At 47.3% G+C, this 14,410-nt stretch overlaps 1 protein-coding gene across 1 annotated transcript; it reads left to right on the forward strand.

Annotated features, from left to right (window-relative positions):
* The first annotated feature begins 7,508 nt into the window (after positions 1 to 7,508).
* Kmt5a (lysine methyltransferase 5A) lies at positions 7,509 to 14,067 on the forward strand. Its single transcript, XM_045132127.1, has 3 exons — positions 7,509 to 7,700; positions 11,556 to 11,746; positions 12,355 to 14,067. The coding sequence occupies exons 1-3, from the start codon at positions 7,509 to 7,511 to the stop codon at positions 12,563 to 12,565; spliced, it is 594 nt and encodes a 197-aa protein (XP_044988062.1). The 3' UTR covers positions 12,566 to 14,067.
* The last annotated feature ends 343 nt before the right edge of the window (positions 14,068 to 14,410 follow it).

Consider the following 14,410-nt stretch of genomic DNA (forward strand, 5'->3'; position numbering starts at 1 on the left):
TTGTCTGCAATCTGGAGGTGTTCCGTGTTGTACTCAGGGTTGTAGAGACTAGAGAGCTTGGGAACACTTAGTTTTGTTAATCTCAGACCAACTGCTTACATTCAGTGTGTCTGTTCTGTCTAAAATGGTGAGGAGGAGTGTGGCATGGTGACATACACCTGTAGTCTTTGTACTCAGGACAGTTCCTGCAAGTTGATGTCAACCTGGCTTCTAATAGCAAGTTCTAGTCCTGCCAGGGATTATGAGGGAGGCGTCATCTCAAAAATACAGGATAAAGCTGGGAGCAGTGGCACCCGCCTTTAATCCCAGCACTTGGGAGGCAGAGGTAGGAGGATCACTGTGAGTACGGGGCCACCCTGAGACTACATAGTTAATTCCAGGTCAGCTTGAGCCAGAGAGAGACCCTACCTCAAAAACAAACAACAACAAAAATACAGGATAAATCCGGGTGTGGTGGCACATGCCTTTAATCCCAGCACTTGGGAGGCTGAAGTGGGAGGATTGCCATGAGTTCAGGGCCACCCTGAGACTACATTGTGACTTCCAGGTCAGCCTGAGCTAGAGTGAGAAAAGCAAAAACAAAAAATACAGGATGAGCCGTGTGTGGTAGTGGACACCTTTAATCCCAGCACTCATGAGGCCAAGGTAGGAAGATCACTATGAGTTAGAGGCCACCCTGAGACCACAGAGTGAATTCCAGGTCAGACTGTGGTAGAGTGAAACCCTACCTTGAAAACAAACAAATCAGGAAGATAAAGGGTTGTGAAGATTAAAGCAACAGATTCATGTTGGGCATGGTGGTGCCCATAATCCCAGCACTTGGGAGGGTAAGGCAGGAGGCTGAGTTTAAGGCCAGCCTGGGTGGAAAACCCTGTCTCAAAACAAACAAACAAAATGTCTTTGTGCCACAGAACTGAGTAGCAGTTAACTGATTATTGTTCCCATTACTTTTTTTTTTTTTTTAAAGGTAGGGTCTCACTCTAGCTCAGGCTGACCAGTAACTTGGGGTGGCCTCAAACTCACAGTGATCCTCCTGTCTCTGCCTCTTGAGTGCTGGAATTAAAGGCATGTACCTCCATGTCTGTCATTCCCATTGCTTTTCATGTCTGCTGCCAGTTTTCAGATGACAGCATCAAAACTTAGTAGAGAATGGAGGTAGGAAAGGCCAGCCAGCCTGGGCAGCCTCACAGCCTCTGTGTGATGTACAGTTCAGCATGTCAGTATTTGGTGCAATGCATTGTGGTTATTGGTTAAGGGTGGCCAGATGCCTCCCTTCCCACCCTCTACTCTCACATCCCGTCTTGACTCTGGGGGCCAGACAGGATTGCTTCCCCACAGAGAGGAGGGGACCCTGGCCTGGACAGTTGTAACCTCAGCGATCACATAGACTCCTTCAGCACTGCTTATGTTCAGTCTGCAGCTGTAGCTACAAAAGTCTAGTTATGTGCTGCTTTTCTTTTTAACTGATGAGGCTTTGTTTAAACAAACCAAAAAGGGGTCTATTCCCCACCTCCAGCAGCTTTGGCTTTATTCTGGTGAAAGGCAATGTCTTTTGGCCAAGAATGAGCTGTTATAAAACGTCTGCAGGCAGTGGGAGGCTGTGCTAGGTCACTCTCAAAGGCAGCACTGCAGAGAAAAGGCGGTGCCAAGCCACAGAGCCCAGGACTCCTCCCAGCCAGGCTGGAGCCTTGGCAGGCCCCACAGGGAGCACTAGGGGCTGCTGCTGGGGGCAGCTGAGTCTGCTGAGGTAATGACAAGTCAGGCTCTTGTGCCTGGGGGAGGTAAGGCTGCAGAAAGACGTGAGTGAATGCAGGTCTGCTACCTCTTGCAACAGACAAGCCTGAGGGAAGTTGCTTGCTTTCCTGAAGCTTGGGCTACAGGCACAGGAAGCTCTCCCCATTGCTGGACCAGGAGCCAGTTCCAAGTGAGGGCCATGCTGTTTGTGTTGGCTATGCTGAGTGAGCCCTGTGCGCCTGCTGTTGGCCAGGATAGTGTGTTGTCTACCCACCAGGGTGATGTGGCAGTTGCTGGCAGAGCAACTAATAATTTCTGGACAAGAGAAAGCCCAAGGGTGTAGGAGTCAGAGCTGTCTTGAGAGCTGAGACTCCTTCTGACCTGAATGCCGTCTGGGAGAGGCTGGGGGCCGAGGAGGTGGGCACAGAGAAGCTGCGGATGGCCAGTGGATCATGAGTAAAATTGAAATACCAACTTTTTTTGTTGTTTGTTTTCCAAGGTAGAGTCTCATTCTAGCTCAGGCTAAACTGGAATTCATTATGTAGTCTCAGAATGGCCTCAAACTCATGGCGATCCTCCTACCTCTGCCTCCCGAGTGCTGGGATTAAAGGCATGAGCCACCATGCCCAGCTGAAATACCAAGTTCTGAGGTTCCTTGCTGAGCATGAAAACAGCAGGTAGAGCTGTGTCCACGGTAAGAGAGAGGTTCTAAACTACAGGGTTCAAACAGAGTGGGCCTTGGAGACATGTCCTGAATCCCATGGGGCAACATTGCCTGAGGGTGAGGTGGCACAAACTGCAGCTCTCTGCATTGCCCTGGATTTTTCTTCCCATCTTCAGGGCCCAACATGTGAAGCAGCTTCTGATCTTACCTGGAGACTGTTGGGAGCTGCCCTTCCTGGTCACCCTCCCTCGGGCCTGTCCACCCCCATTCCGTCTGCCACTTGGCCAGCTGCGGCTGCTTTTATAGTTGTCCTTAGGAAGCCCAGAGCTGGCTGTTGGCAGGCCTTGAACCGTTTTCTTCACCATACACAGTAAACTCCTAACTGTGCATCAGGGCATCCAGCTTAGCCCAGCTCTTCTCCAAGCCATGTTTAATCCCAGCAGGAAAGCCCCAGGCACCCACCAGTACCCCGTGTCTGCTTCCATTCCCAGAGCACTACCTTAGCATTCAGCACACTGAGAAGAATTAACTGTCAGTGATGTGTGTTTGCTTCCAGGCCTTATTCCATGTCACTGTCTTCTTTGGATTACTGAGAAATCAAGCTCAGCCCCTGTACTTGTGAAGCCTATATTCAAACAATTTAAAAGGCCCCTACAAGAGGAGGTTATCTTGGGCCAGCACTTAGATGTTGACTTAGAGAGCTGCAGTAATTTGGTGGAGTGAAGAGCCAAAGGGTCCTTTAGTCAGGGGGATTTCTCTGAGAAACTGTCTTGACAGTCCTGGAGAAAGGAAGAAGCAAGCCAAGTACATAGCTTGGGGAAAGGCCACCCTAGGTCAGAGGGACAGCAATGCAAAAGCCTTGAGGCAGGAGCCGGCTGGGCCTTTGGCATACTAGCTATGTGGTTGGAAGGGTAGGAACAACAAGGGTGAGGATAGTTTGTGAGCTTGGGGAGGCAGGGTCCTTTTCCTGCAGAACCCTGTGTTTACATTGGGAAAGTCTGCATTTTTATCTTAACTGTGGAAAGCTATTAGAATTCTTTGCTTTCAGTTGAGTGTGGAAGCTCATGCCTATAATCTTAGCAATGAAAAGCTGAGGTTAGAGCTAATGAATTCAAGGCCAACCCAGGCTCCAGAGTGAGTTACAGATCAGCCTGGGCTAGACTAAGACACTGCTTCAAAAAACAAACAAAAATGGCTAGAGAGATGGCTTAGCTGTTAAGGCATTTGTCTGGGAAGCCAAAGGACCCAGGAATTCCCCAGGACCCACGTAAGCCAGATGCACCAAGGGCACAATGTGTCTGGGGTTCGTTTGCAGTGGCTACAGGCCCTGGTGTGCCCACTCTCTCACTCTCTGTTTCTCTTCTCTCTCTCTCTGCTTGCAAATGAATAAATAAAATTAAAAAGAAAGAAACAGGGCTGAAGGGTTGGCTTAGTGGTTCAGGTGTTTGCCTGCAAAGCCAAAGAATCCTAGTTCAACTCTCTAGTATCCACGTAAGCCAGATGCACAAGGAGGCACATGCATCTGGAGTGCATTTGCAGTGGCTGGAGGCCCTGGCACGCCCATTCTCTCCCCCACCCCACCCCTCTCGTGCACGCGCACTCTTGCTCTCAAATAAATAAACTGTATATATATGTATGTGTATATATATGTATATATATATGAATGATACTATTTTTAAAAAAATGAGTCTTTATTATGCCTTAAATAAATTTTCCTCCCAATATACCCAAAATGTGTTTATTGGGCTCATTTCCCACTCACCTTGATCAGTCTACTGTTAGTGCTGCTTCCCGGAGAAGGAATGAGCAAGTAAGCTTGCTTTTCCTCCTTAGGCTGGCACCGGACCATGGAGCAGCTTTGCTGGGCTCCTTTAATCCCAGTACTCAGGAGGCAGAGGTAGGAGGATCTCCATGAGTTTTGAGGCTGCCCTGAGACTACATAGTGAATTCCAGGTCAGCCTGGGTTAGAGCTCGGCCCTACCTCAAAAAAAACCAAAGCAAGCAAAGAAAAAAAGCTAACATGAATGGTTAAAGACTGTGGTGATTTCATAGCATCCTGGGCATTTCACACCCATGGAGTAGGAATTGTTTCTTCTTGTGTTTCCTCTTCTGGAGCAGGATGAAAGAGATCCTTGGGGAGAGGCATGTTCTCAGAGGGAGGTTGTCACTGCAGGAAAGCTTAAGTAAAGTTTTTTTTTTTTTAATTTGAATTTATTTTTATTTATTTATTTGAGAGGAAGATAGAATGAGTGTGCCAGTGCCACCAGCCACTGCAAAGAACTCCAGATGCATGTGCCATCTTGTGCATCTGGCTTACTTGGGTCCTGGTGAATCCAACCTGGGCCTCTTGGCTTTGCAAGCAAGTGCCTTAACTGCTAAGCCATCTCTCCAACCCTTAAGTAAACTTTTTTTCAGACTACATAGTGAGTTCCAGGTCAGCCTGGGCTAGAGCGAGACCCTACCTGTAAAAACAAAAAACAAACAAAAAATAAACTTCAGGGTGGGCATTGTGGTATATTCCTGTGTTTTCAGCACTCTTGAGACTGAGGCAGGAGGATTGAGTGCATCAGGCAGGCCTAGATTACATAGTAAAACCCTATTTTGTGTGGTGGTGCACACCTTTAATCCTAGCATTTGGGAGGCAGAGGTAGGAGGATCGCTTTGAGTTTCAGGCCACCCTGAGACTACATAGTTAATTCCAGGTCAGTCTGAGCTAGAGTGAGACCCTACCTACCTTGGAAAAAAAGAAAGAAAAAGGCTGGGGAGATGTTTTAGGAGTTGAAGGTACTTGCTTGTAAAACCTGACCAGTGCAGGTTCAGTTCCCCAATATGCATGTAAGTCAGATGCACAAAGTGGTGCATGCATCTGAAGCCCATTTGCAATGTAAGCCCTGGTGGGCTCATATTCTTTCTCTCTCCCTCTCTGTCTGCTTGTGAAAATAGTAATAATTATTTTTTAATGAAGGAAAAGCTGGGCAGTGGTGCACACCTTTAATCCCAACCCTCAGGAGACAGAGATAGGAGGATTGCTGCAAGTTTGAGGCTAGCCTGGAAGTACAGAACGAGTTCAGGTCAGGTCAGCCTGGACTACAGATACAAAGAATATGCAAATATGTCCCATAGACCTGTCAACCAGTCTCTCTCATTGTTAACATCTTAATGCCACCCTGATTGAATTCTCACTGCTAAGGAAGCAATATTGAGTACTTATTATTAAGTGAACACACTGGAATAACATGAGCTCATTTACATTTTCAAATGACCCCAGCCCTATTTTGTTGGATGGAGAATGGAATCAGGGTTCAAAGTGGAAGCCTAAGAGACCAAGGAGACTGCTCTCAAGTGTCACTTAGCTTTAGCTAAGGGTAGTGGTAGGAATGGAGAGGAAGTGGCTGGATTTGGAACAATCCTAGGGGTTACAGATACCTGGTCATTGTTCACTAGTGTCCTCACCGGACATGGTAAGGCCTGTCACATGACTGGGGTGGACTGAGTGACTGGGCTAGTTGCAAGCTGGTTCCCAGCCTGTCTAGATGTTACGAGCTTAGCACTAGGTGAGTCTCCCCATAGGTGCTATGTGCCCAGTAGGTGGGTTTGTTCTGAACTCATTCTAGCTTGGGACTTCTGGTCTCCAAAGCTCCTTCTTCCTCCCTAGCTAGCCCAGGGTGAGATGGAGGTAGAAACTGAGGGGATGGCCCCATAGGAGAGGGAGACTGGAAGTGTCACTCCCCACCTTCTCCATTTTGGAATGCATTGGCTCCTGCTGGGAGTCCCTTTTCTGATTGGGCATTGGATCCTGTACAGATGCAGCTCAGAGATGGAAGCATAGACATCCCTGGGGCTATCAGCCTGCAAGGACATATGGAACACATGTGTCCTTTTCTAAAAGGAGCCTTCTCTTCCCTGTTTTTTTTTTTTTTTTTTTTTTTTCTGGTAAGGCAAGAACTCTTAAGTACATAATCTACTTCTCCAACCTTTGTGTCTTGATTTTCAGGTTTTGTATTTTTTTAAAGATTTTGTTTTTATTTATTTATTTATTAGAGTCAGAGAGAGTGAGTGAGAATGGGCACGCCAAGGCCTCTTGCCACTGCAAACGAACTCCAGATGCATGTGCCAGATGCAGGTGCATCTGGCTTATGTGGGACCTGAAGAATTGAACCTGTGTCCTTAGTCTTCATAGGCATGTGCCTTAACTGCTAAGCCATCTTTCCAGCCAATTTTCAAGTTTTTTGTCTGTTTGCTTTTTGAGGTAAGGTCTTACTATAGTCTAGGACCTAGACCAGTGACCTAGAATTCACTCTGTAGACCAGGGTGACCTCAAACTCACAGTAATCCCCCACCTCAACCTCCAGAATCCCGAGATTGCAGGTGTGGGCTGCCACACCCAGCTCCTAGGCACTCTTTCCCTCCAGCCCCCTTTTTGGAGTGTGTATTGTATGCTCAGTTGAACATGTTTATGTGCACTTATGCACTGGGCAGAGGAGGGTGTTGTCAGGTGTCCTATATTGCTATAGTCTTCTGCCTTATATCCTTGAGACAGATTCTCTCATTGATCTTGGAGCTTCTGTATTTTGGTTAGACTGTCTGACCAGCAAGCCTTAGTGATTCTCCTGTCTCTACACTCTCACCACTAGGGCTACTGGCAAGTGGGACCACGCCAGGCTTTTTATCAGAGTGTTAGGAATCCAACTCAGGATTTCATACTTGCTTGACAAGTGTTCTTACCTACTGAGCCATTGCCTCAGTCCCCAGTCTCAGGGTGGCCTCAAACTCATGGTGATTCTCCTATCTTGGCCTCCCAAGTGCTGGGATTTAAAGCATGTGCCATCATGACTGGCCAGGACTCCACCTTTTAAAGGTTCCACTAGCTCTCAGTAGCAGCACACTGGGGCCAATCTCTCTCCCACGTTGTGCTTTGAGGCACTTAGCCTCCAAATGAGCTGAGTGTGATGGCACCACCTGTCATCCCAGTGCTCAGAAGGCTGGGACAGGAGGATTATGAGTTTAAGATCAGCCTGAGTTACACACCCTGACTCACCAAGCCAAAGATCTGCCCTTGGGATGGTGCTGTGTCCCTCCAACTGCAGGGGAAACTGAATGTAGGTGACAGATGGCTCACCACAGATGTGTGGTGAGAGGAGGGGTGCTCAGAGCTTTGGGGTCACTGCAGGCTGATGTCACCAGCCCTGTGGCATGGTGGGAGCAAATCCTGATACTATCCTTTTTTCCCTTCTGTATCCAGTCTGAAGAACGGAAAAGAATAGACGAGCTGATCGAGAGTGGGAAGGAAGAAGGCATGAAGGTAAGGGCAGTGGTGCTGCTACCTGGTGACCGGTTCCCGTCCCTTCTGTGCCCAGTGCTCCTTGCTTGTGCATGATGGACCGTGCAGTCAAGTGCAAGTCATGCCCAAGACACAATTCCATTGAGTTGTCTGTCAGAGACCCAGATGCATAGACCTTGTGGTTTTTGTTTTGTTTTGCCTCTGCATGTGTGTGTTGGGTATGTGTGGGATGCGATGTGAATGTGCAGGCCAGAGGACAACCTGGGTGTCATCCTCAGGATCACCATCTACCTCCTTTGTAACAGGATCTCTTCACTGGCCCGAAGCTCACTTGTTAAGATAGACTGCCAGGCTAGTGAGTTCCAGTGCTCCTCCTGTCTTCACTTTCCCTGCACTGGGATTGTAGTAATGCAGCATCACAGCTGGCATTTTTACGTGGTACTGGCAATTGAACTCAAGTCCTCAGGCTTGTGAGATAACTACTTTAACCACTGAGCTGTCCTCCTGCCCCTGGCATAAAAACTCAAAGAGGGCTGGAGAAATGGCTTAGTGGTTAAGCGCTTGCCTGTGAAGCCTAAGGACCCCGGTTCGAGGCTCGATTCCCCAGGACCCATGTTAGCCAGATGCACAAGGGGGCGCATGCGTCTGGAGTTCGTCTTCAGTGGCTGGAATTCCTGGCGCGCCCATTCTCTCTCTGTCTCTCTCTCCCTCTCTCTCTCTGTCACTCTCAAATAAATAAATAAAAATGAACAAAAAATATTTTTTAAAATATTTTTTAAAAAAACTCAAGGAAATGTCCTATGAAGAAACACAACAAGGGTCGGGCATGGTGGTGCACGCCTTTAATCCTAGCACTTAGGAGGCAGAGTAGGAGGATCACCATAAGTTGGAGGCCACCCTGAAACTACATTCATGAATTCCAGGTCAGCTTGAGCTAGAGCGAGATCCTACCTCAGAAAGCTGGAAATGAAAAAGAAACACATGGACTTTTGAGGCCTTTCTTTGTTTCTTTCTTTGTTTCTTTGTTTCCTTCCTTCCTTCCTTCCTTCCTTCCTTCCTCCTTCCCTCCCTCCCTCCCTCTCTCCCTCCCTCCCTCCCTCCCTCCCTCCCTCCCTCCCTCCCTCCCTCCCTTCCTTCCTTCCTTCCCTTTCTTTTTGTGCTTGTGTGTATGTGTGTATTTAATGTGGTGTGTGCAGTGCATGTCCTTGCAATGCCCCACAGGGTTACCTACAGGGGGCAGAGCAGAATGTCGGGTGCCCACTCCATCACTCTTCCATCCATTCATATTCAGAGCCAGAGTCTTACTGATAGCAGAGCTTGCTGTTTCTCATGAGCCCGAGTGACTCCTCCTTTTTGTAGAACTAAGGTTACAGACAAACATAACTACAACCCAGCTGCTTACTTACATACGTTGTAGAGATTCAAACTCAGGCAGTTTCAGGCCTGGAACTATGCCATCTCTCCAGCCCATGAGAAACTTGAATGTGCTGCAGCAGTCATCCTTGCCTGATTCCAGAACCGTTTTACTTTCCCATGTGACATCTGCACTTGTGAGCATTCGAGTATTCCCTACCTTCTTCTGCCAGTACCTGGCAACCACCTGTCTGTGGACCTGCCTACTACATTCCATTCATGTCCATGGGATTGCAGTGTTTGCTGGTTGTGCCTGGCTTCCTCATTTAGCATGCCACCTGGGCAAACTTTGTTTTTTTTTTTTTTTTAATTATTTATTTATTTATGAGAGAGTGAAAGAGAGAGAATGGATGCACCAGGCAGGACCTCCAGCCACAGTAAACAAATTCCAGACACATGTACCACCTCATGCATCTGGCTTATGTTGTTTTTGGGGAATCAAACCTTAGTCTTTAGGTTTTGTAGGCAAGCGTCTTAACAACTGAGCCATCTCTTCAGACTCTTAATATCTAAAAAATTATTTATTTTTTTAAAGGTATGCACCACCACACCCAGCTTATTATTATTATTGTATATTTGAGAAAGAGGTAGACAGAGAATGGGTGCACCAGGCCTTCAGCCACTGCAAATGAACTGCAGGAGCATGCACCACCTTGTGCATCTGGCTTATGTGGGTCCTGGGAAGTGGAACCTGGGCCTGTAGGCTTTGCCAGGCAAGCACCATAACCGCTAAGCCATCCTTCCAGCCCCTGCACAAACTTTTTCTTTTTTTCAAGGTAGGGTCTCACTCTGGTCCAGGCTGGCCTGGAATTCACTATGTAGTCTCAGGGTGGCCTTGAACTCATGGTGATCCTCCTACCTCTGCCTCCCAAGTGCTGGGATTAAAGGTGTGCGCCACCACGCCCGGCTTCTGAGCAAACTTTTTTATAAAGAGAAAGTATAGCAAGGCCTGCTGGCAACTAACCTGCTATCTTAGTTACTCAGGAGGTTGAGGCAGGAGGTTCTTAAGGAGGCTACACAGTGGATTCAATTCAAGGCTAGACTGGGCAACTTAGTAAGACCTTGTCTCAAAATCAAAAGTAAAAGGAGGCTGGGTATGATGGCGCATGCCTTTAATCCCAGCACTTGGGAGGCTGAGGTAGGAGTATTGCTGTGAGTTCAAAGCCACCCTGAGACGACATAGTGAATTCCAGGTCAGCCTGCGATACAGTGAAACCCTAGTGTAACAAAAACAGCGATCCTCCTACCTTAGCTTTTCAAGTACTGTTAAATAAATAAGTAAAGAAAAGAAAGTGATGTTTGTCCGGAACTGTGCTTTCCCCACACATGGCAAGATAAGGTAAAGGTATATGGGCTGGAGTGATGGCTCAGCAGTTAAGGCGCTTGCTTACAAATCCTAATGACCCAGGTTCAATTCCCCAGTACTCATGTAAAGCCAGAGGCACAAAGTGGCACATGTATCTGGAGATTATTTGCAGTGGCTGGAGGCCCTGGTGTGTCCATTTTATCACTACCTTCTCTCTCTGCTTGCAAATGAGCATGCATCTAGAGTTCCTGGCATGCCAATTCTTTAAAAAAAAAAAAAAAAGAAAGAAAATTGCTCTTGTTTTTGTTTTGGTGCTGGGATTTGAACCCAGGGCTTGTGTGTGCTAAGCACTTTCTCTTTCATTAGCTACACTCCAGTCTTCTCTTAGTGAATTTCATATACAAATGCTTTAGGTGTCAAGGGAGTCCTCCTTCCAGGGTATGGTGGTCAGATAAGGTCAAGGACAGAAAGCTTCCATTTCCACACACCATCTAGGGGAGTTTGAGCTTAAGTTCTGGGCCCCTTGAGCAGTCATCATCTTGAACAGCTCATTTGTAACACTGAAGGAGAGTCAGCAGAGGGTAATGACAGAATGCAGGCAAGGCTAGCACACTGTGCCCGGCTCCTCTCCCAGTGAGCATAGAACCTTATGGAATGGAGTTCCCTCATAGTCTGTGGCGATGGGCTTGTTTGTGGCTGTGCCTCTCCAAGCCTCTTACCTCATCTACAAAGTGGGGCAGCACTGTGCCAACAGACGTCTATTGAGGGCCTGATATACACAGCATTTTGTCATTGATGTACAGGAGCTAACACTTGTCCATGCTGTTGACCACACAACAGTATGCATGTAGTACAGGCTTTTTTTTTTTTTTTTTTTTTTTTTTTGAGGTAGGGTCTCACTCTAGCCCAGGCTGACCTGGAGTTCACTATGTAGTCTCAGGGTGGCCTCGAACTCACAGCGATCCTCCTACCTCTGCCTCCCAAGTGCTGGGATAGAGGTGTGTGCCACCACACCCAGCTTTGTAGTACAAGCTTTTGAACCATATGGAGAATATGAGTGTGTTTTATTTTTATTGAGGCCTAGCTAAGAAAGTTGGCAATCCTCAGGGAACCGGCCATGCCTTCTGATACCTGACATTCTCCTTGCCTCCTGACAGATTGACCTCATTGATGGCAAAGGCAGGGGCGTGATTGCCACTAAGCAGTTCTGCAGGGGTGACTTTGTGGTGGAATACCACGGGGACCTCATTGAGATCACTGACGCCAAGAAGCGGGAGGCTGTGTATGCACAAGACCCCTCCACGGGCTGCTACATGTACTATTTTCAGTATCTGAGCAAAACATACTGGTAAGTGCACTGCTGTGGCTTTTTTTTACCCTTGGAGAAGACCTCCTGATTCTGTGGATTAGGTTTTGGTTTCTTTGTTTGGTTTTTGGTTTTTCAAGGTAGGGTTTCACTCTAGCCCAGGCTGACCTAAAATTCATTAGTCTCAGGGTAGCCTTGAACTCATGGCAATCCTCCTACCTCTGCCTCCTTAGTGCTGGGATTAGAAGCGTGTGCCAGCACGCCTGACCCTGCTTTTTAGCTTTTTGAGACAGTGTAGTAGCTCAGACTTGCCTGTAACTCAGCTGTCCTGCTTCAGCCTCCCTAGTTTTAGGATTCCAGGCATGCATTACTGTGCCCAGATAGACCAGCTTCTGGTGCAGAACAGGTTGCCTTGTTCACAGCTGTTCCCATCTGATGTCATCCACCCAGCAGCAGAGGCAGATCACAGATGAATTTGGTCTGTGAGCAGCTCTACAAATTGACTACTCCTTCCTGGCTGGGGCTGATGTATTTTGAAAAACTGTACTTACTCTCCTCTTCCATAAAGAGCCCTTCAGATTCTGTCCCCAAGGCCCCTGATCCTGGCCAGGGAAAAACCCCCTTATCAATTTAATCCCCTCTTCCACCAGCGTGGATGCCACTCGAGAGACAAATCGCCTAGGGAGACTGATCAACCACAGCAAATGTGGGAACTGCCAAACTAAACTGCATGACATCGATGGCGTGCCTCACCTCATCCTCATCGCCTCGCGTGACATCGCAGCGGGAGAGGAGCTCCTGTACGACTATGGCGACCGCAGCAAGGCCTCCATTGAAGCCTACCCGTGGCTGAAGCATTAGCCATGGTGGTGCCCTCCCCTCCACCTCCCCTTCTTCAAAGGACAAAGTGCTCTCAAAGGGAAATGATTTTTTTTACATACTTAATCTTAGCGAATTCAGATGTTTTTAAAAGTATAATAAGATGCCTTTTCACTGTAGTATTTAAATATCTGTTACAGGTTTCCAAGGTGGACTTGAACAGATGGCCTTATATTACCAAAACTTTTATATTCTAGTTGTTTTTGTACCTTTTTGCATACAAGTCGAACGTTCATGCTTCCCGTGCATGCAGTCAAAGACTCAGCACAGATTTTAGAGGAAAGAGTCAACCTTGAACTAGGAAGCTGGGCGAGGCTTTGCCCCGCGTTGAAAGCCAGAACTTACCCTGCACCCTAATGTCCCATGACAGGCAGGTGCGAGGGCACCGCTGCCCCCCACGCATGGCCTGGACGGGATGTCTCCAAGCTCTTGTTCTCATTGTCTCAACGGACGCGCATCAAAGTGTATGAATATTTTTTAAAAAAGCAGTGAGTTAGTCTTCCCCTCTGCTTTCTTGAAAGCTTACCTGCCTGGGGCCTGGAGGCGCCAGCCAAGCGCAGGCCTTCTCTTCCAGGGCTCGCTGCTTTCCCAGGTACCTCGAAGCATCAGGGTGGGCATCAGACTAGAGGTATGCCGGGAAAAGCACTTTTCCCTGAAACTGCGTTCATTCTTTATAGAAATGTGAACACTGAATTTATTTTAAAAAATAAAAAGTAAAAATAAAAAGACAAAAAATTAAAGAAAAATGGAAAAAATCCACAGAAAACAACTTACATGTATATAGGTCTTGAAGTGAGTGAAGTGGCTGTGCTTTTCTTTTATTTTGGTATTCTTTTCATTTTTATCTTTTTGTTTTTGTTTTTTTTTTAGAGGAGATTTACGATGGTATTCTATTCTAATCAAAAGAAAAGTTTTGTAGTGGGACCAGAAATTACTAAAACTGATCCCCTCCCCCTTTCACTCCCTCTTCTGCTGCCAAGACCTGTTTGTTGATTCCCTGGTGTCCTTAGAAGCCTGCCAGCCTAGACACCAGGTGTGTGTGGCAGCCAGCAGGGCTCAGTGGCAGGAAACTGGGAGGAGGCTCACATGTGACAGCTGAGTGGCGGCTTCCTTCTCCCTCCCTGGGGAGGACCTGGTCCTCACTCTTCACCTTCAATCCAAGGATGGGGCTCGGGAGCCAGTACATGTGAATGGATCCAGGTATGAGAACCTACCCTTGCCCTTGACCCCTGGCCTCATGACGGTGCTACCTAAGAAAGTCTTCCCTGCAACCCCCGCCCCCACCCCTGCTAGCCTGGTCACAGAATTGGAGGAGGATCCGACAGGAGCATCTAACTGTGAGATTAAATGTCTTGGTTGTACCTATTTTGTGATTTAGCTTTGTATTTAAATAGCAAACAAACAAAAAAGGAAATAAACTTGAAAATTATTTGTCATCATAAAAATGAAACAAATATTAAAATATTTATTGCCAGGCAAGGCTACTTATGTGTCTTTCTGTTTTATAAGGTGGAGGTAGAAAGATGTGAGGTCTCACTTCCTGTTGTTTTTTACTTTTAAAAAGGGTTGTTGCCAGGCATGGTTGCATACACCTTTAATCCCAGTACTTGGAAGGCAGAGGTAGAAGGATCGCCATGAGTTGGAGGCCACCCTGAGACTGAATTCCAGGTCACCCTGGGCCACACAGAGACCCTACCTCTAAAATAACCCTCCCCCCCCAAAAAAAAAGACACAGAAAAACCAAAAGTGGGGGGGGCACTGCTGACAGCTGGGTGGTATATGCCTTTAATCCCAGCACTTGGGAAACTGAGGTAGGAGGATCACTGT

Source organism: Jaculus jaculus, chromosome 13, assembly GCF_020740685.1.
Source record: "Jaculus jaculus isolate mJacJac1 chromosome 13, mJacJac1.mat.Y.cur, whole genome shotgun sequence".
NCBI lineage: Eukaryota > Metazoa > Chordata > Mammalia > Rodentia > Dipodidae > Jaculus > Jaculus jaculus.